Raw genomic sequence first — 22,249 nt, 5'->3', positions numbered from 1 at the left:
TCCACTCATACATATTAACAGCCCACAGACTTAAATAGCCCAGCTCAGCAGTGATTATTCATCAAAAGAATGGGTTCCCCTGGGAGGTGGTGAACTCTCAGTCAAGAGAAGTATTTAAACCGAGGCCAGATGAGATTCTTGCCTGGGTGACCTTGAAGTTGCTTTTAGCTCTAAGTTTACATTATCCTAAGATCCTTTCACTCCTTATGGGTTAGAGTGCAAATTCTGCCAGGTGGGGTTCAGGATTGCATTCAGAGCTCTTCTGAAGGCCCCAGCCTACCTTCCCAGCCCCTTTTCCCAGCTCTAGCTTCCACCTCCTTCAGCCATTCCCTACTGCTGGGTGATAGCAGGTCCAGGCCTCTCTTCTTTGCCTAGGCAGTTTCTGCCACCAGGGTGCCTCTCTTCCTTCACAGACTAAAAGCCCAGCTAAGTCCTGCATAGTGCACGGAGCGTCCTCCAGATCCACACTGCCTTTGCCTAAGTCCCAAGCAAGGAATGGTGTGTTCTGGAGCCTAGCGCCTACCTTTTCTCTGGTTGTTCATGTGGAGGAAGTTTGTGAGTGGTGTTAAACCATTGGTACTTTGAAATCAACCATGGTGACACCTGCAAGTGTCACAAAGTGAGGCATTTCCCTACAGATAACTAGTATAGTAGCACAGCAAAGCAAGTAGGCTCTCCACTCCCGTGGAGTGCAGTGGCCCTGGAGTTGATGTTGTGAAGGGTTTTGAGGCTGATAGGAAAGCGTGTGGAGAGGGACTGGCAATGCCCCCCCGCCCCAGCTCACGGGAGAAGGACTGCGGCTTTCCTATCTGCAGCCAATGCCAGAACTGACCCCCGTGCTCTCCCGGAGTCCTCTGCCTTTTACCACTGGGCAATCCGCATCATCAGTCTATGTCTGCGATGGATCTTTTCTATGCTTATTTCATCTTTCATCCCCTTGGTGTGGGTGTTGGAGCCAGAAGTTGTTTCTGTCACTCGCTAGCTGGGAGACCACAGACTAGTCATTTCACCTCTTTAAGCCTGTTCCTTCAAATGCAGGATGACTTTGTCTCATGCCATGCAGTGCTCGGTTATCGGAATTGAGCCCTGAAGAGGGAAGGAGCTGCCATCACAGAATAGGAGCAGAACCCCAAGCCCTCTCTTTTCTGTCTCTTCCCTCCCAGGACCTGCTCCCTGTCCTGTGCCTTCCCCTTAGAGACAGTACCTTGGTTGCAGAGGGCTCCGGAGAATCCTGGGAGGCACTCACAGAGGCCACTGATGTGGTGGCAGGGCCCACTGCTGTGCACGCAGAGGGGACAAGGCTGGGTGCAGCCGTGGCCATAGAATCCAGGGGGGCAGACTAAGGGTGAAGGGAAGACAGTGGTCAGTAGCCCCAGGGGCCTCAGAAAGCTTGGCCACCCCTCCCATCCCATATTATAGTGAAGAGAGGCTCCTCAGAAAGGCAGGAAAGCTGCATCTTCCCCACACCTGGAACGGCCCGTCCCTTCTTGGAGGGAGGAACTGTGGTCTGGTCCTGTTTTTAACCAAGGAGCTAGGCTGGCCCTGAATTGGGGACAGAACAGTCAGTGCAGGGAGAGAGGGGACCAAAGGGAGGGGAAAGAAGGGGATTGACTCCAAGAGCCCAGCCTCCCTCAGGTGGTACCAACTGGGTCTCTGGGGCCAGGGTGCAACCTTACTTCTCTGGCATAAGGGTCCTCGGAAGCCAGGCGCGCACTCGCAGCTCCCGTCCTCTGGAGAGCAGGAGCCCCCGTTCTCACAGCTGCAGGAGACGGAGCAGTTGGGACCCCAGCGACCCGGTGGACATGTGCTGTCACAGCGGATGCCTGTGGGTCAGAGGCAGACTGCAGTCAGTGGTAGAGGGGTGAGGGTAGAGGAAAGAATGGAGGGGTGGACAACGCAGTATGAAGAGGCAGAGGCAAGCACAGTGCGATCGGGGGTGTGGAGAAGAAGCCCAGCAGAGTATAGCTGGTCATGGAGAGCTTCCAGGAAGAGGTGAGGCCCCAACAGACTTCCAAAAGTCTAGGAAGAATTGATCAGGGAGAGGAAACCAGGCTTGCAAAGAGCAGGACAAAGCACCACACCTTGAGAGAACTTACACAGAGCACAAAGTGACTGAACCAGAAAGTTTTAAAGAGGGCATAGCAGGAGATGATGTTGTGAAACTTAAGAAGGGACCAGATGATGAAGAGCTGCCTCCATCTTTGACACCTTAGCTGGCATCAAGAATAGGTCCAAGAGAAACCAGCTCTGGGCAAGTGAGTGCCTTCGTGGGGGCGCTGGGGCTGGAGCTGAGCTACTTGCCCACCAGTGTTAGCCGGTCATTCCTGGGTTCCAGCCAACCAACCCAGGCAGGGGCTCTGGGTGGGTGAGGTCTTTTCATATTCTCTTGACCATAGTCCTCAGTATAGTATATATTTTATAACATATTATATACACACATCTAAAAGAAACCAACTATTTTTTTAAATGCTAGTTGTAACCCAACAAATTGATTTAATGACCTTCATTTGACAAATAGCAGCCTATGGGGGAGTAGATAAAATACCTTAATAGGAAAGAAAGCCCTCTGCAGTTTTTTAAAGCTTAGGTAGAGGAAGTCTGTGCTGCAGTGATTTCAGCCTGAAGGCAAAGATGGAATTTTAAATGCCTGAGGCTGGATGCTCAGCTCTGGGGTGGGGTTTCCTCACTGGCGGGAGGCTTTGGCTGACAGCATTATTGGAAGGGCGGCCGCAGGGCCTAGGGACCACCTGGGCTTTGGAAGGTGAACATCAGAGGCTCCGAGAGGAGCAGAATTAGTTTTAAAACCCTGTCTACCTTGTTAAAAGGATGGGGACTGTGAGGAAGAGAATGAAAGCAGGAGAAAGACTCAGACCCAGTGAATGAAGAGTCAGCCCTCACAGCAGCAGGAGAGCAGAGGGACCAATTTGGAAGCACCTGGAATTGTACAGACCCATCTGGCTGCAGGAAGCAGGGGATGTGCAGGCTTTCCTCACCCTCGGTCCAGTGGTCGGTGGTGCTGTCCCTCCCTGGAATGCCTCAGTTTTGAAGCAGTGTGGTGGTGGGGTGGGTTTAGGGAGAAATGCCACTTTTTGAGAAATGGCAGGGGGCAGCCACATTTGCCATATTTTCCCCATTGATGGTGGTTTCTCTCGTGGAGTTTCAAGTGCCTGAGAGGTGAACCTGCTCAGGCAACTGACTTAGCCCTGGGGAAGGGGAAACCACAAAATTGTTCAATGTTTCGGATACAGATCCAAGTTTCCCCTTCTCTAGGTACAGCCATTCCTCAGTATCCATGAGGGATATCCAAATCCAAGGATGCTCAAGTCCTTTATGTAAAATAGCATAGTATTTGCATATAAGAAAACATGAGAGGCCAGCATGGTGGTACATGCCTATAATCCCAGTGCCTCAGGAGGCTGAGATAGGAGGGTCACAAGTTCAGAGCCAGCCTCAACAAAAGCAAGGTGCTAAGCAATTTGGTAAAACCTTAACTCTAAATAAAATGCAAAATAGGGCTGGGGATGTGGCTCAGTGGTCAAGTGCTCCTGAGTTTAATCCCCGGTACCCTCCCACCAAAAATAAAGCATACAAAGTGTAAGAAACACACATCTCAAATACTTTCACTCTCTAGATTACTTACAATAACTAATAGGGTGTAAATGCTGTGTAAAGATTGTACCTGTTTGGTACAGATGCAATTTGGTTTTTTAGATATTTTCTGTCTGCTGGTGGTTGAAACTTTGGATGCAGATCCCATGGATCCAGAAGGCTGACTACATGTGGAAAATTGTAATCTGCCCTAAGGAATTCCTTCACCTGTGCTTGATGAAAACCCTGATCTACGCTGCAGCAGAAGACTTGCCGCCCCTCCGGAGGCATGCTGGGCGGGGGCAGAGTGTGGCCGTCTGATGGGGCCCTGATCCCACCTGTGCTCTCTGCAGCCTGGCCACAGCAGGTGTGTCACACAGATGCTGCCCTTTTCTAAAACCAAATATCGATGGTGATCCTCTAAACAACGTTCACAAAAGTGCCACTGGATTCATGACAGCTTGTTGCTCCTGTGTTTTCCAGTCATTGCTGTTAAAGGTATAGCCACTCCCATGTATGGGATCCTCAGAGTGTTTGTGTTGAGAAAGGGTCCTAGACAGGGACCCACGAGTGTGTGGTGCTGATGCTCCGACTGCAGGTGGCTGCAAGGGCCCGCTGGGCTCCAGGATTTGGCAAGCATTATATTATGGGCCTGGTTCTGGGGGAGTAGGGTTCCTGTTTGAGGTCCTATGTGTCCTAAGAGCTCTCTGGAGCTTAAAATTGGCATTTCAGTGGGAAGAAGGGTCAAAGGGGCCTCCTGTGGGGAGTGCCCAGTACCAGAAGGGACTTACTGGGCAGCTGGATTGCCCAGACCCACTGGAGGGTCTGGCCTTGTCCTTGTGGCAAGCTCCCAGCTACAGCTTCTAAAGAAGCAGCTTCCTCCCCCATAGTTGAGCAGGGGTAATAATCTGTTAGGGAATCGCATTATTTTAGTTTTCAGGACCCCCCTTCTCTACCCTTCATGGGTAAAGCTGAGGATCCACATGCTGTGATCCCTAGATCATGCCACAGGGCCAGCCGCTCAGCAGCCCACACCCCTTCAGGGCCCTTAGGGCTCTCTTCTAGGAAGTCTTCCTGGATTCTGCCCAGGGATTCAGACTTCTGTTTGATAGAGGCATACAGTTGTCTCTGTTACTTGAAAGTCTGATATACATGAATCCCCTCTCCCTGCCAGCAATCTGAAGATGAGGATGAAAGCTTACTGATATCCTGGCCCTGCTCACAGAGGCACTCCTCAGGGGCAGGGTGCTGCCTCAATCATCTGGTGCCCAGGACAGTGTTGGCACATACTTAGTACTCAGGACTGGGGCTGAATTTTGCCACTGAGCCTGGGTCGGTGCTGGGAGTGAGGCACTGCCAGGTAAAGTCTTGGTAATTGCTTGAGTCAATAACTGCTAGTTGAATGAGTTAAAGGCTCTCCCACGGAATGGCATCCTGGGTCTCCCGTCTTGTTGGCACCCCTGTCATGAGACCCAGATGTTTCCTCAACTGTAGCTGAAGAAGGCTGCAGCAGACAATCTTTAAAATCTCTTCCATTTCCAGGGGAGAAAACATATATGGCCACAAGCCAACTACTCTCAGGTCTGTTTCAGTGAGCATTCAGTGAGTGCCTATTATGGGGAGGGTGGAGTGAACGCCAGTCACTGAGAGCTGTGGCTTATGGAGGAAGGAGACACACCTCAGGGCAGACCAGACCCTGTGCTGAGTGACAAGCCAATGGCTGGGAAGGAAACTCTGACTTTTCTTGAGTTAGGGGTGGGTGGGACAGGCTCCCTGAGTGGGGGGGAGGCCCAAGCCTGGACCCGCTCCCCATCCCTTCCTCTCCTTGGCCTCCTTATGCATGACAAACCTCAGGACATCAATCGCTTCTTTGAAAAGATGTCAGGACCACCTTTGGGGAAATGAGCTTTAGAACAGCAGAGGCCTCGCAGAAAGGTTGTCCATCAAAGACAGAATTTTTAAGCACCAGATGTCATTAAAATCTGATCAGCTCACTTGAAATTAAGGCAATGAAAAATTAAAGTGGATTTCCATTTGGCTCTCGCTCAGAGAGTGACCAGGCTGGAGCCTCCCCATATATTGAGGGGCAGCAGTCAAGAGGGCAGGGGAGCCAGGTGGGGGAGGCTGCAGAGGCCTGTTTGGGGCCCTTGGAAGCTTTCTGGTTGTGGAGAACAGAAGCTGGGCAGCAACCGGAGGTGAATTATTTACATGAGAACTTACACTGCCAGAAGCAACTGGATTTCTTTCTCTTTGCTGCTGCCCACCTTGGGACCGGCTGGTGGGTCCATTCACACACTGTGCTGTTACTGAGCACTTCCTGTGCTGTGGCCCACTTTACCAAGCACTTCTTATGTGCCAGGCACTCCTAGCGCTCTGTGGCACCAACTCACTTAAACTTCAGATGACCCTGTGGTTAGCTGTGAAGACTATAATTTTCTGCATTTTATGGATGGAGAATTCAGGCCCTGAAAGGTTAGGACCCATCCAAGGTCATGAATCCAGGCAGTCTGGCTCAAGTTCTGTCCTGAACCATCTTATTATCCCCATCTCAGTGAGCAGCAACGCTGGATGTGGTGGGAATGAGGCAGATCCTTCCCAAAGCCCATGGTCAAGTTAGGCAGGCCAGTAACAAAACACTCAGCTCAGTGTTCAAGGACAATGTGGCACTGCCACAGAAGGAAAGGGGTAGGTTATCAGAATAGGCAAGTGGGGGCTCTTGGGACATGGCCAGGTAGTGCACAGGCCTTGTTCCAGAGGAGCCGTTCCAGAGGAAGTAGCCTTTAACTTGAAACCTGGCACGCCGAAGGGGTCCTCAGGGCTGGGGATGCAGCTCAGTGGCAGAGCACTCACCCAGCATGCACAGGGTCCCGGTTCCATCAACAAGAAAAGAAAATAGGATCCTATCAGGTAAGGAGAAGGGGAAGAAGTGATCCAGACCGACAGAAAGAAGGTACAAAGGCCAGGCATCAAGATGGTGGTTGGTTCCTGAAGAAGTACCCCTGCGCTCTGGTGGCTGGGATCAGTGAGTGACACAGAGGGCCATATCATAGTGCCATGGTAGGATCCTGCGTTTTAGGTAGGAGTCACAGGAAGACATCAAGGCATTGAGAGCTTGTTGTGAACACATCTGAGTTTTGAAAGGCTCATCCTCCAAGCGCAGCTGGGCAAGAAGGGGTCCTTGTGACCAAGCAGGGGAACACGCATGCCAGAGGAGAGCAGGGATCAGGGAACCACTCAGGGGCCTCAGGGTGGAGGGAAGCAGATGGGTTCACCTTGTGCTTAGGATGGGCTCAGGAATCAGGATTCTGGGGTGGGGCTTCAGAGAGTCCCTTGTCCCCTCTCCACCATATTCTCTACAAATTGAGCACCTACACCCAAGTCTGTCCGTCTGGTTTTGTGTGTGTGTGTGTGTGCGCGCGTGCTAGCTTAACAGAATCTGTACATCATGGGTGTCAAAAAATGTTTGCTCACTTGAACAGAACACAAAACTGGAGCCCAGAGCAGAAAATGGGGATGGTGCACATTCAAGAAACAAGAAGAATGGAATTGGAGGAGAAAAAGAACAGTTAGAGAATATAAGAGCCCAGCTTCTCAGGACCTGGGTAGTGGCAAGGCAGAGGGGTTACCTGTCCATCCAGCCAGGCAGCAGCAGTGGCCTGTGACTGGATCACAGCCATCAGCATGGCTGCAGTCACAGCGTTCACTGCAGTTCAGCCCGAATGTGCCATCCTGTGAGAAGAGGGGGACAAGGAAATAGTCAGACTTTGACTCTTAGAAGTGCACACATTTCTATTGGCTCTGGATGACAGGACAAAGCCATAACCTCACAGGGATACAGACATGGAAACTGGGGCACAGTGGGGGTGCTTTTTGTAATCAGGGCCACAAAGTCACTCCCAAGAATTACTGGTTGCATTAATAGGTGAATGAGGTTTGGAGAGGGGGAGTTGATGGTCCTGCCCCATTTTTCAATGATTAGGCTCAGAAGGTTGTAATGGTTATTAACTAAAATTGTAACTGAAAGGGCACTTTGCTAAATGGGACACATTGATCACATGTGAGAAACAGCCATGATTTATTCTTTGTTCATGGGGGAAAATATGGTAACCATTTTAGTAAGAGCCTAATATACCTCATTTCTCTTAATCTTCACAATACTATGAGATGCTTCTATTATATTCCCACTTTAAAGATGGGAAACGGGGTTGGGGAGAGGAAGTAACACACTCAAGGTAATAGTGTGTGACAAAGGCAGGATTTGAACCCAGGACCTCAAAGCCCACTCTCATTCAATTTCACATCAGTTGGTTTAACAGGCTAAGATCTAGGGATTAAGTGTGGGTAGTTACTGTTGGGTTGTGCTTGGTTTAGTACCAACCCTGACCATGAAAGTCATGATTGTTGGAACCTGAGGAATTATAGCTCCCTGTCCTGCTCCTGCTGGGGACGAATCTGCAGCTGCTTTTGAGTTGGGTCAGAGAGCCAGCCCTAGATGCTGCTGACCCAGATGCCTCTGGATAGACAGCAGGCCCAAGGCCCAAGGCAGGACAGTGGCCACGGAGAGCTCAGGCCTGTGACCTGAATTCAGTGTCCTCACCAAGCCCAGTGCGTTTCTCTGTGCATTCCTGTGGGGAAAGTGGCCGAGGTCCACCCTGGCACTCACAGGGCAGGGCAGCTCGCAGGTGTCCCCCAGCCAGCCCGGGGTGCAGGTACAGGAGCCGTCGGAGGGGCTGCAGGCCGCCCCGTGGGCACAGGCGCAGCTCTCATTGCAGTTCAAGCCCCAGGTCCCGCTGGGACACGGCAGGGTGCAGTCCACACCCTGCCACCCTGTGGGAAGGGAGAGGACGGTCACTTCTCCCACCCAGCACAGCTTTCTGCCCACCCCGCCAGCTCTGTTATGCCGCGTCCCCTCGACCTTCTGCCCCAGCACAGCTGCTCAGGGAGAGAGTCCCGCCGCCCCAGATACCCCTGCGCTGGCTGGCCTTGATTGCTTTTGTCACAGGCAGAAGGTAGAAGGTCCCACCGGGGACAGGGAACCAGCGCAGGTGGGAAGTGTTTCCCTCCCAGGGTGGAGCTGCAGACTACCCCCAAGCCCCCTAGGGGCAGGACAGGCCAACTCCCTGCTCTTTTTGGGGGGTGGGGTGGGGGGTGTTCTGAGGACTGGACCCAGGGCGCTTAACCACTGAGCCACATCCCCAGTCCTTTTTATTTTTAACTTTGAGCCAGAGTCTTGCTAAGTTGCTTAGGGCCTTGCTAAATTGCTGAGGCTGGCTTTGAACTTGTGATCCTCCTGCCTTAGCCTCCTGAGCTGCTGGGATTACAGGGGAGCACCACCCTGCCCCTCTCAATTCCTCATTCTGAGGCTAGTCGCTGGCTTCTGCCCTCAGGTTGACTTCTCCCCTTCCCTCCTTTGTTCTGTGGCACAGGGTGGGAGGACCCCCGCAGCTGGCTCCCAGTGGGCTGGTCAAGGGTGATCTGGCCCACAGACTAGGGGGAGGAGCAGGAGAGAAGCCAGCTGTGACCTCTTCCTTTTCCTGCCAGGGCTTTGGCAGTGGCCAGGCTCCCTCTGTCCATGTCCCAGTTCCTACCAGGTAAGCCTCATGCCTAGGTCTGGGACTCCTTTTGTCCCTCCAACCCCAGGAGTGGCGCAGCTTCTACAGGTGCTCAGTCATGGCCCACCACTCTGTGTGTTCTTCAAGGACCCTGACACCCTTGAGAAGAACTCCTTTATGACATTCCTGCTATTGACGTCCCTGGATGGAGTGTGAACTGGGCTCTGGCCCTGCATGGGCTTGGGTGGGCGGGAGCAGCCCCTCCTGACCCTCAGTCACTAGCGGGCTCGGGAGAGAGGGCGTTACCTTCCCTGCAGGTACAGGAACCGTCTACCGGGGAGCAGGTGCCACCATTGTTACAGCTACAGACGGATGAGCAGTTGGGGCCGTAGGTCCCTGCTGCACAGGGAACTGCACACACCTCTCCCTGGAAAGAGAGTGAGTTTTGCTCAGGGGTCTCCCTGTGCTGGGTGGCTGCGGTAGGCAGGGCGATGTGCCACCCTGCAGAGGCCCCGATCCCTGGAACCTGTAAATGTGCTACTTTACAAGGAAAAAGGGACTTTGCAGACGTGACTCAGAACCTTGAGATGGGGACAGCAGCTAGGAGTGTTCAGGTGAGCTCATGAGTCTTTAAAGATAGAAGAGGACTGGAGGAGGCAGGGCTGAGAGAGGGCCGGCCAGGGGTCCACCACAGCCGGCCTTCACTTTGAAGATGGAGGAAGAGGCACAGGGCCAGATGCAGCAGCCTCTAGAAACTACGATCAATCTTTTTACAGCAGCAGGAACCGGGTACCTCGATCCTACAACCACAGGAACTGATTCTGTCAACAACCTGAAAAAGCAGGAACCAGATTCTTCCCCTCAACTCTCAGGAAAGGAGCCGGCCTGCCAAGGCCTTGATCTCAGCCTGAGGAGACCCACAGACTCTGGCCCAAGAACTGTAGGATGAGAAACTTTGTATTGTCTTAAAACGATACAGTTGTGGCAATTTGTTACCCCAACAATAAAAAATGAATACAGTGACCCTTAGAGGTTGGGGTGGGGTCCAGCCTCCAGACCAGGGCTCCAGGGTAGGCAAAGGCCCAGGGAGCGTGGCCCCACTAGTCTGTATTAGGTCACATCAGCACAGGACTTAATCTTTCCCAATCTTATTTGATTCTTTTCAACAACACTGTGACACAAATAGTATCCTGTTGCCTTTTGCCTGAACCTCAGAGAAGCCAGGGGTAAATGATCATGATTCCTGGGTACTAACCACATTTCCAGTATCATGCACCACGCATATGTCACCTCACTCAGTTCTTTATATGGAGAAGTTGTCTAACTGTCCAGGCCACAGAGCTGGAATGGCTGACCTCCTTCCAACCTGGGAACCATCGTTATTGGGTGACATAAACCGGTTTTCCTGGCAGGCATTCTTGGAGATGGGATTAGTGAGCTCGTGAGAAGAAGCCTTACCTCTGTAAGGGAAGAAGGACTGAGTGGAGAGGCTGACCGGAGGCGATAAAGTCCTCTGCTGACCTTGCAGGAAGACCCCTCAGAGTCGACCTCAGTCCCTTTATAGATGCCTCAGTCCCAGCATCTATAAAAGGGGAAGGAAGGAGAGCCCTCGTTCTCATCAGTGATTGGCTGATGTGGTCCTGGCCACAGGGACGGGATTCCCCAGGTGAGATGGACGCCTGTGAGGGCAACTTCTAGAAAGAGCCTCAGCTGGGAGCCCAGCTTTCCAGGCCCTGGGAAGTGAGGCCTGGGTGGGAAGGGCGGATCCGTTGCCCCAGGGACTGTGTGTGCTGTTGGCCCTGAGAAGAGATCAGGGCCAGTTGCTGGGGAGGAGAGGAGTGCAGGAATGGGGACCTCAAGCCTTGAGGACTGGGAGCATGCTGTGAGGGGCAGAGGCTGTCCAGATGGGGAGAGCATCAGGGACAAGAGTACAGCGGACCATGAGACTGGAGCCCTTGAAGGGTGGCTGAAGGGAGGGGTTTGTGTGGGGAGGTGTGAAGGAGGTATTTTAAAGGGAGGCTGGGGACCTAGAATGGCAGAAAATGGAGTTTGGCTTTTCTTCCTTGAGTTCCCCCAGGACATGCCTTCCCACCTTGGGAAACTGGGGCTGTCTGCTCTGGGGCCTGTTGAATTCTCATTTCCCCTTAGATGGCTCCAGCAGGTTCTCAGGACTCATGCCTTAGCTTATTGAGAAACAGCACATCTTGGGCCAGAAGACCAGAGCTTATCTGGGCTCCACTGGCTGTGTGATACTAATTAGGTTACTGCCCATCTCTGAGTCTCGGTCCCAGCATCTGTAAAATGGCAGCCCTGGAGTAAAGGAGCTCACTCTCAACTCTGAGGGTCCAATACCTGGCTTCACCTTCACTTAGGCCACAGAGAGACCAGAGGCTATGGACCTTTGGCCAAGGGGACATTCCTGGTCAGCCCTCTCTACTCTGTCGCACAAGCACAGGCGACGTCAGGAGGAGGCACTAGGAGTGCCAGGCCTGCACCATAGGCCCTACCGCCCCACTCTTCTCCTGCCCAGTCTTGGAAGGCTTGACCAGTGGAGTCTGTCAGCTTCCCCATTACCCTGAAAACTCACTTCCCCAAGACTAGAAATGGCCCACAAAGACACACTCAAGCTCCTAGGACCTGGGCCTGGGCGTAAAACTCAGGCACGGTGTCCACCTTTCTCTTCGAGGCCTAGCCTCCTGTCTGGTCCTTGACCCTGATCCTCCTGGAGGCCTCCGGTCCCCTGTGGGCCCAGTTAGGGTCTGGGGATGGGGTCAAGAAGTTTGAGCTGCCTGCCACCCAGAGCTGTGTCGGGGCACGACTTCCTCCCAGGGAAGCCCTAGGAGGCCACCGGCTGGGAGGCTCTCTGCTTCCAGAACAGAAAGAAGAGACTTAGAGGGGACAGTGACTTACCCAGGGTCCCACAACCAGTGCAGTGATGTGCAGAGGGAGAAGCGGCTCTGCATTCCAGAGAGGAGCAGGGCCAAGCGAGCAGGTGGCCTCTCCCAACCTGCTGCCACCTTGCGGACACGCACTGGACCTCGCTTCCCACATTGTGAAGTAGGACTAATGACCCTATGCACCGGACTGTTCAGAGGGTTAAATCAGTTTCTATTTGTGGAGCAGGTAGATCAATGGGTTGAGTAGAAAGCACTGTAAGAACTTATGTGTAGCTGGATGCAGTGGCACATGCCAAAGATCCTACTGGGAGGCTGAGGCAGGAGGATCTCAAGTTCGAGACCAGTCTAGACAACTAAGGAAGACTCTCAGAACAATAAAAACAGGAAGGGCTGGGGACGCAGCTCAGAGATAGAGTGCTCCCGGTTACCAGATTCCCGGTACCAGAATAGAACAAGAGAGCCGCGTGTGTCCTGGCATCTCTTATTAAAATAACCTTGGAGGTCTAGGCAGGAGGCAGCTATGGAGGACAGAGCCATTCCTCCAGCAGCAAAGGTGGGGTCCTGTGCAGGAGGGGGGGAGATGCTCCAGGGGGCAGGAATCGGACTCCAGGGTCAGTTTTCCCACCCATCTCCCCTGGGGGCTGGCTCCCCGTTCCTGTCCTCACACATGAGTGGCAACTTTGACCACTGCACACCAAGGCCTGGTTGTGGGGGACGGGGCAACTACTCCCCCAGGAGCCACACTTGTGAGTTCCCACAGCACAAAGTCCAAGTGGGAAAACGGATAAGTCCTAAAGCGGAGCCAGATACAGCCAGCTTCCTGAATTCCCCTCACCCACCCGGGGCCTAGTGTGGCCGCCTGCCTCACTCCAACACCTCAACAAGCACAGGAACCCTGGGCTACACTGGTTCAAACCACACCCCCCCCCCCCACACACACACACCTTCTAGCCTCTGACCTGAGGGCAGGGTGGCTCTAGAGCTGATTAGCAGGGTATCTGAGGACTGACCTTCCAGCAAGCCAATTACATGGTCCCTCAGGGTGGCCTGTCAGTCCTGCCCACCCCAGAGCTCCCCCCACCTATCCTCTGGTGTGGCCTCCTTGGCTGTGGGGACCACTCACTGGCCTTAATCCTGATGATCTATGTAAAGTCCGAGTCTGAGAGGCTGATGTCAGGATAAACGTAAAGACTGGCCTTGAATTTGCCATCCTCCTGCCTCAGCCTCCCAAATATGGGAATTTATGTCCAAGCGTGCTTGGGTGGCCAGTGCACACAGTGTGTTTCTGTGCTGTCTCCGGCGTGTCTGTTTTTCCATTTGTATAGATTCAGGAACAAATTTGTGCCTCCTCATGCTTTCCCCATCGGTTTTTCCCGGGTACTCTCCCCTCCCCTCGGGCCCTGTCCTGGTGGGAATGAGAAACACCAGCAGCCACCATCCTAGCACCCTGGGGGGTCCTGTGGCTCATATTCCTGCCTCCATCAGGGGAGATGGATCTGGTTTTCACGCCTAGACTCTGGGCTCCGGACAGACACTGCTGGTGCATAATGGACCCTCAATAAATGTTTAATTGAAATGAGTAGTTGCGTACACATTGCCTTCTGCAGTGGACAGAACCTGAAGGACCGGCACTTTCCATATCTTCTCTCTCATGCCAGCCAATTCAGCAAGCGTGTGCTGAGTGCGACCAGTACTGAGCCAGCCTGTGACAGGCTCCAGGGGCACAAAGGGGCCCTGGGCCCAGATTCCATCCTTGAGCAATGTGTTTGGTCACTTGTTTACTCTCTACCCCTCCAATGAGACTAGAAGCTCTGGAAGAACTGGGACCTTATCTGTTGGGGTTGCCCAGCATCCCTGGCTGAGTTCCAGCCACAGGGTACAGGAATTACGGAAGTGTGTTGAACAAACGAGCAAGGCCCTGGTAGGCTGGGCTGGTGACTCCTGCTGCACATAGGAAGTACTGAATGGTCTGAGGATGAGTCCCTTGCCGCCACACTGACTCTGAGTCTCCCTGGCTCTCTTGTGAAAAGGGAAAGCCAGGCCAGATCCCCATGTGTGGCTCCATGCCCTGCCCAGCACCCCTGCCAGCTCGCCTAGCTAGGAGGAGGCTGAGAAGCTCATCGTTGTCCTGTCAGCTTCTAGAGCTTCTGCTCACGGAGACTCTGAGCTGAACAGGACCTGAGGGATGATGGCACCCACCCAGAGCCACAGGGCAGAGATGGATGTAGGAGCCACTGCTCCCAGGGAAGTGGAGTGCAGTGCCTGCCCCAAACCCGCCCTGTGTTCATGTCTGTCCACCTCTTCACACTCTAGGGAAAAGGACCCAATGAGAGCCAGGGTTGTGAGCTCAGTCAGCGGAGAAGGCCTTTGGCACCTCATGTTCTGCATGTCCCAGACCCTGTGCCCACCCCCCCAAGCCAGGCCTGGCCCCTACGGCCCTTCTTTGAGGCTATTCCCCAAGATCACCGCCATCCAGGATTCCCACACATCTTTCTGGAAGGCAGGCTTCTCTCCTGATGGACACGTGATAGTTCCAGGGAATACACAAGCTTTGCTTTCTATGCCAATCATCTGTGGCATTGAAGTCAACCAATGTCCCCAACTTTTCACTATCCAGGACCCTTTTATAATCCTCTGCCTGCAAAACCTCTCAATTTGAAAGACACTTCTGTCACTCTGTGCCAGTGTCCAAGGCCAGTCCAGATTTGGACAGGTACGATTTGGTCAGTGACCATGACCTAGAGATTCCTATGATGTCACCTATATCCAAGAAGAGCTTCTGATCAGCTCACATTAACCTGCGCTATCATATAGAGATAATTTCATTCTAATTAAGAGCAGAAGAAAATCTTTAGTGTTTATCAGCCTCATTGTGGGGAATGTAGGATTTCTGGCTGAAAGTTCAAAACTGCTCCTGGCAACCTGTGGCAGCCTTTGCCAGTGTCTGGCTCTAAGGCCCCGTAGCTGTCCCCAGGAGCATCCTCCTGCCTGGAGTGGGATCTTTGCCCAAAGGAGTGAGGAATGGTGAGTCGTAGGCCTAGGGACGACCCCTCCTGGGCCTCTAAGAATGATACCATCTGGGTAGTCACCTACTCTGCTAGTGCCCAGCCTGGACCTGGTCACACCTGTCCTGATGGTGTGGAGAGAGCCCATAGTGCCAGAGATGGAAAGGACACTGACAACCACCTGATCCACTGCCTTGTTTTACAGGCGAGGAAACTGAGGCTGAGGGAGGTAAGTGACTTGCCCAGGAGCACACAGCCAGTGCAAGGAGGCATGGATTTGGAACTTGAATCTTCTGTCTCCCACTTCAATTGCAGAAAGCTAATCATAGCACAGATACGGTTATATTCTGGGTTTGCCTACGCTGACCCTGTTCTTATCGATCAGATATTCATTGCCTAAACACAGTCTGTGTCTTCAAGGGCCACCCACTGAGGCTCAGAAGCCCTGGCCCTTTCTCAGCACCTGGAAGGTGATGCCTGGGTAATTTTATATCTCCTTGGATCTGCGTTTCATCTTCCTATCCCACACCACTCTTCCCAGGACCGGGAGCCTCTGCCTCTGCAGGGCACGTCCCTCAGTTTCCACTGGGCGCTGCCTGCCAGGCCCGCTCAGCATCTTCACTTGGTGAATGGGAGACGGATGTGAACGCTTCCTCCCATCCAAAGGCTGTTAATTATAGATGCAGCCTTGGCTATTAACATCCTGAACTTGATCTGAAAGCGCCACGGGCAGAACGGAACCCTCCAAGCGGGTCCTGCTCAAGACGTGCAAATCTCTCCTCCGCCTTCACCTGGCTCCTGCCCAGCGTAGCCGTGCAGGCCCGAGCCCCCTGGGTAAGGAGTTATATGTTCTATTAAATTGGTTTCAAATGTTGTTTGTGGAATTTTCCCCCCCGCAATGTGCTGCTTTGTAGTGTGGCCCTGTTTGGGAAAATTAATCAACAGCTGGGCTTCTCATGTTGATCGCCCGTTTTCCGAGCAACGTGCAGAAGGTTAATGAGTATTTCTTGGAGTGGAAGAAGGAGGAGAATGGCAAGTGGTCGACCTTTCTTTACATAAAGGAGGGAGGCCCTTGTGGAAGTTCATCTCCAGGTCCCCTTAGGTAGGCCCTGTGGGCGGGAGGCAGTGTAAACAGCAGAACTGGGTTCTCCAGATCTGGCCAGGGTGAAGCGGGTGTGCACCCGCCAGCCTATCAGAGCTCAGCAGGGAGGACTTGGGGACAGACCCAGGGAAGGTGCATGTGTCTTGTTTTACAGGGTGGGGCCTGAACCAGGGCCTCATGCACGCTAGGCGAGTGCTCTACTGCTGAGCTACACTACGTTCCAGCCCCTCTTGTTTTTGATTTTGAGACAAGGCCTTGCTTAGTTGCCCAGGCTGACCTTGAACCAGCAATTCTGCCTCAGCCCCCTGCGTAGCTGGAACTATAGGTGTGAGCCACTGCACCTGGTCCCATCCGTCCTTTTGTTGGAGGAGTAGAAAGGGCCCTGGGTCAGAGCTCATGGGTTCAAGTGAGGCAAAAGCACTGACCCACGCTGACCTGGCCTCCAGCACCCATCCCTACAGGCCACCAGTGTCTACCAACGTCTGCGCCGGGCCAGGCCCCGAGACAGGCCCGGGTCTTGCTAACCACTGCACTAGACTAGGTGACGGACCGAGCTCCCACACTCCTTAACTCTCCCCTCCCCTCCATTGTCACAACAGGTGTCCCTGTTACTCGCTCCTTTGTGGCACTTATCATAATCATAATAAAATAATAATTTTTTTTAAATTCAGCTCTGACAAGTGTGAGAACCGCCTGTGGTCCTGGCCCTCCGCCCAGCGCCTCCCCCACAGTCCCTGCTCAGTAATCGGTGCTGAATCAACTCAGACATCCAGGAAACACTTTTTAAGCCCTAGTGGGTGCCAGACACTGCCCTGGACCCGGGACCCAGTGTGAGTGGAGCCGAGCTTGTCCCACGGGGCCTGGGACACAGGCACCTCCCTGCCTCAGGACATTCTGCTTCTGCTGCCCCCGGAGCCTCTGATGGCTTCTCTTCCCTGCTCTCTGCAGCTATTCCTGGAGTTTGGGGTCATCGGTGGGGGCGGCTTTTGGTGTCCAGTGTCACAGCCATGCCAGCAGCACACACAAGCAGTGTGCTCCACTGTTCACAAGCCCTTGCTAGGTGCCTGCTGTTCTCGCCATGCAGAACGCCGGCCCTGGGCCATTCCCCTGCCTCCGCTTCCCCTCATCCCCACATAGCAGGGCTCTCAGGGAGGGAGCCTCATTTGTGATTTTCCAGGGAAAAAGGGACACGTGGCCCACAAAGCAAAAAAGAGAACAGCTGGACCGCACACCAGTCACTGAGGCCTCTGCGAGGCACAGCAAACCCCGCTGGACCTCATTAGTGCGTCACAGATAAAGCAGCACCTGACAGCAGATGTGTGTTCCGGAGAAGAAACTGCACAAGACACAAGGAGCCAAGAGCCAGGGGGACAGAGGGAGAGAGGGATACAGGTTTCTTGTCATGGCCACCTCCCGTGCCTGCCTCCCTGTGCCGAGCAGGGAGTGCCCAGGGCCTGTGGAGTGGAGTAATTCTGCCTGGTTCCCAGGCAAGGGGAAGAAGAATGAATGTTAGGACCAAAAGCACCTGGAATATTCATTCTCACCTTTATTTGTCTAAAATGAAGAGGCTGCCAGTGACCCGAGGCTGCTCTGTACAGTTCTGTAGGATGTGCACTGCACAACCCTAGAGGCACCACGCACATGACCAGTCAGTGTAGATGTGTGCATGATGTATACATAGCTACTTGATTGCATGTATGTGTATATGTGACATGTGTATAGGTGACATATGTTATATCAATTTTCTGGAAAATATCAGTGGAATATCTCAAGTGGGGTGTGAGTGATGGCCCTGCCGGGTTCACACTGGGGACTGGATCTGTGAGGGGGGTGCACACTGTAGTATCAGAATCCAGTTCCCCTGGGGTGGGGGCTGTGTGGTGTGGACGCAGGTTGGTGCCTGGAAGAGTCACACTAGCAATAATGATAGGGACAACATCCTGGGTGGGAACCAGACTGTGGGGGACAGAAGGCCCTCCAGAGGCTGATGGGGGGTGCGAACGAGGACCCAGGCGGATGTGGCCACGCCCTGCCTCCCTGGGCCTGGCTCAGGGGACTGAATCTTCCTCCTCAAAACACTGAGTAGAAGAGAGAAAAGTTCTTTTCTTCCAATGTTTCTGGGAGGGGACTCTTACAGGGTTCTTTTTTAAATTTACCCTCCCACCCCTCGTTTTCTTATTACCCCACCTTGATATGATTTATTCATGACCTTTTTCAATAACATCTTTCATTTTCCAGACATAATCACATCTTCTGGCAGGAATCCCTTCCCCTCCTGGGGTAGATAATTACTCTTGCAAATAGTATTACAGCTGCTAATGACTGTGAGGGGAGAGAGCCACGGCTGGGGGACAGGCTGGGTGGGGGTGCTGGCATTTGAGGCACAGAGCTGGTTTCTTCCCTGCAGACCTAGTGGGTGGAGTCTGCGGGGCCCCGGTCCCCTGGGTGCCACACCCTGGTGTATCCACCAGTCAGTCCTTCTAAGCAACTGTTTGCTCTGGGGCTTCCGGAAGCCCCAGCAGGTAGGAGTCGGGCTGGAGCTCAGGCGGACTCCCAGCTAGTCCTGTCCTCAGGACTGACCCCAGCTCCCTGCCAGCTGTCCTTCAGGGAGCCTGGCCTTGGAGGCCTTAGCCCTGGGTCCTTCGTGTCCTTATAAGTCCTATCCTCTGGGACAAGACCACTCTGAACTGCAGTTTTCTCATCTATGAAATACACCAACAATACCTTCCTGGCTTTCCTGGCAGAGGCGCGGTGAGGACCAGCAGCTCAGGTGTGAGGGGCTGAGGGCCCAGCCTCCCTCCTGGAGAAGATGAAGGGTGGGAGGACACTGAGGCCCCGGCTGAGAAATGAGGTTGCTGGGGTTGTCCCCTATCCTAGGAAGAGGCCTGAGAAAGTGTCAGTCTGTTATTTAACAATGTACCCACAGCCCGGTCCTGTGCAGGCATCTTGGTTTGCAGGTCAAAACACAGGCTCTGGGGTCAAAGAGCCATAGGCTCCGCTCCTGTTGGCCACTTACCAACTAGGGAAGGTGACTTTGCCTCTCTGAGCCTCAGTCTCCCCATCTGCCAAGTGGGTCCTAACAGCCTCTGCCTAAGGGTGGTTGTGAGATTGACCAGGAGCATGGAGGGTGGCCTAGGCCACCTTGCACGTCACGCTGGAGATGGGAGCATGGTCACCTCAGGCGGTTGTTGGTTTCCTGTGACTTGTGGCCCCCACTCCCTCCTCTGGAATCTGAGGGCTCAGACCCAGGCCCTCCCCTCCCAGGGCTGGGAGCAGCAGAAGCCCCACCAATACCCGAGGCTCAGAGGAAAGGGAGCCTGGGTGTGTTTAGAGCAGGGCCTGAGACCTGCCCCAGCACCTTCTTCCGGGCACAGAGGGCTGCAGTGCCCGGCCAGGCCCACAGCCCCAGCTGGGAACCAGGGTGCTGGCGAGGACACCAGGAACACGGCAGCAAGAGTGTGGCCCGAGATGGCAGGTTTACTTTTCAGAACAGTAGAGTCAGCAATTTTCCCTAATTAAGCCACAAACTACGGGTCCCGAGGGGAAGACTGGACTCAGCCTTAGTGACACAAAGCCAATCTCCACGACTTTGCCAACATGACTTCACCTGCTGCTGCCCTCCTCCTGCACCCCGCCACTGTCCCTCCCTGCGCAGGGAAACATCAGTCGGTGTCTGCTCCGTCATCAGGAGACTCATGACATGGAGGTAAAGCAGAAAGAGTTCTGACCTGGGAGTTGGGACCTCCACCCACGGCTTTCTGTGGGACTTGAGAAAAGCCACTTTCCCTCTCTGACCTCAGATTCTTTCTTTGTGCAGGGAGAAGGTGCACCGTGAAATGCAGAGCATCCTTCCATCTCTACCCTCAGGAGCTGGTTCCCACCTTTACCTTGTGAGTTCCACACTGCATCTCATTCAGTGTACCGCTGACCTGCAGGACTGGCATTCTTAACCCATTGTACAGAAGGGAAACAGGGATTCGAAGACGCTTGGTACATTGCCTAAGCTCACACAGACAGACAGACAGACCACGTGGGATTCCAACCCAGGCCTCTCTGACCCCAAAGTTCATGCCCTTTTACTTAATGCTGTATCTTTTCCACACAGCCACATAATGAATCCTGGCGAACGTTTATTGAGCAACTACTACACGCTGGGCTTTGTTCTAAGCATGTATCTATTTTATCTCATTCAATCTTAACAATCACACTATGACATAGTACCATTCTTTATCTTGTCTTATAGATAAAAAGCTAGGGTTTGAGATGCCTAAATAACTCCACCACAGCAGGTGACTGCAGAGCTGGGCTTGAGTACTGGAGTGTGTGTGTGTGATAATTTTGGATTGTTTCTGCTACTTAGCACTGTTGATGCTTCTTTGCTCAGGGGGCCGGAGCAGCCAGAGGGTAAATTCCTCATCTCCAGCACAGCATCCAGGAAAATCTTTTACTAGTATAATTAGGAAATTAGTCAATAGTGGTGGTGGTGGTGGGGAACAGGAAGCTGATTTTCTGCTCTCACGGCTAATAGTTTATAGACCTCAGTTTGATGAAGAATGAAACGATTAGAACAGGAAGCGCATCATCGTCCCCTCACCTGGCTGTCACTTCAGTGTGCATCCTCTCCTGGCTGTGCCTACCCTTGCTCCCCAGCACAAGTTCAGGGGCCACCCAACAGGCAGGCGCTCTCTGTCCTGCTGGGGGAGGCCAGGAGAGGGGATGTCTGTGAAGGATCCCGGGAGGCTTGGAGGAAATTGAGTCCCTGCCCCACTGATCTGCAGTTTCATCACTCTGGCCCCCTCCTGTCTCCCTGGCCAAAGCAGCTGAGGTTTGCACATGAGCCACACAGCGACAGCGCGCAGAAGGGGAGACAAATGCGGAAAGGAGTTTGTTCATTTGGGTGATGGAGTGCTCGCTCCCTTTGCCGGCGCGCGGGGTTCAATAACGGCAGACAGGGCTTCAAAAAATCGCAGCATAAATAGATGAGCCCTTTAAGGTAATAGAAATGCTGTCATCCCCGGGGAGAAATATGTGCCCCCGTTCCCCTGGGAGGGGGACATGGCCCTGCCCCCACCTCCTGAGCTCCTTGTCCCCATTACAGCCAGAGTCGAAGGGGACATCTACTGAGGAATGGCCACTGGGGCTCCATGCAGGAGGGGCCTGGGAGACCAAGTCTTTGCTGCCCTAGCAGTGACCACGCAGGCTGCTCCCCGCAGGCACCATGGTGGCAGCCATTCGTCCTGGAGCAGCGCAGGAGGCTCCATCAGGATGGCATCTTGGGGAGGCCTTCATTAGGGCAGGGAGGGCTGGCCAGCCGCGGAGCGGGGGTAGCTGGGAGTTGGACATTCTCCCCTGGGAGGAGGAGGCCACCCTCAGTTTTGGGGCTGCTCTTGGGAACCCCAGAGCCCTCAGCCCCAGCAGGGGGAAGGCTTCGGCTCACTTGGCTTTGCTACCGGCCACCTGAGCAGGGCCCCGGGGCCAGGCCTGGTCGGCCTCCTGAGTGGGACACCCTTGGTGACAGTATCGATATGTAAAAAATGGCAATTACTAAAACGTGTTGACGGACGGCTAGTTTGCCAGCTCTTCTAAGGGCTTTGCAAGTGCTGGTGAACCGAATCCGCCCAGCGCTTCCGTGGGCTTTAGGGTCATTCCTGTTTCACACGCAACTAAACAGGGGCAGGAGGCCCAGCGCCCCGGTCTGCGTGACCACCACACAGTACTGCCCAAGGCAGGGGTCTGCCATTGTCCAAAGAACGCAGAGGGGGTGCTGGAGGGCGGCCACGAACTTCAGAGGGGCCAACAGGTAGATTCAAGTCCCAATCCTGCAGGCAACGCCATGGATTTCCCTCCCACATAGGGTTGGCGGGAGACGAGGCCTTGTCCTCAGGGCTGTGTGCAGTGAGGAGGGGGGATGGAAGGGCTGCCTCTGAGGAGAGGAGATTTAGGGAAGGCTTGTGGAAGAGCAGCTGTGGATCTCGGCCTGAAGGCTGAGAAGGATGTGCGTGGGTTCTAGAAGGACCGTGGGAGGGTGTTCTAGGCAGGGGGACAGCCTTGGCAAAGGCAAAGAGGCCCTGATGTAGATGGGGAAAAGGGAGCCGTGTGTGGCTA

The 22,249-nt window shown here is 53.7% G+C and overlaps 1 protein-coding gene across 4 annotated transcripts in view; it reads right to left on the bottom strand.

The window, feature by feature from the left end:
• Positions 1 to 22,249, bottom strand: part of Megf11 (multiple EGF like domains 11) — a 212,489-nt gene that overhangs the window by 24,189 nt on the left and 166,051 nt on the right. For all 4 annotated transcript variants that reach the window (XM_048793497.1, XM_048793500.1, XM_048793499.1 and 1 more), the window contains 5 exons: positions 9,447 to 9,567; positions 8,252 to 8,415; positions 7,215 to 7,317; positions 1,677 to 1,823; positions 1,205 to 1,339 (listed from right to left, as the gene is read on the bottom strand). In XM_048793497.1, coding sequence (XP_048649454.1) covers positions 1,205 to 1,339; positions 1,677 to 1,823; positions 7,215 to 7,317; positions 8,252 to 8,415; positions 9,447 to 9,567 — 670 coding nt within the window. The remainder of the gene's footprint in view (positions 1 to 1,204; positions 1,340 to 1,676; positions 1,824 to 7,214; positions 7,318 to 8,251; positions 8,416 to 9,446; positions 9,568 to 22,249) is intronic.

This window comes from Marmota marmota, unplaced genomic scaffold (assembly GCF_001458135.2).
Source record: "Marmota marmota marmota unplaced genomic scaffold, marMar, whole genome shotgun sequence".
In the NCBI taxonomy this organism is placed as follows: Eukaryota; Metazoa; Chordata; class Mammalia; order Rodentia; family Sciuridae; genus Marmota; species Marmota marmota.
The sequence above is the reverse complement of the archived record's forward strand: the minus strand, read 5'-3'. Positions and strand labels throughout refer to the sequence as shown.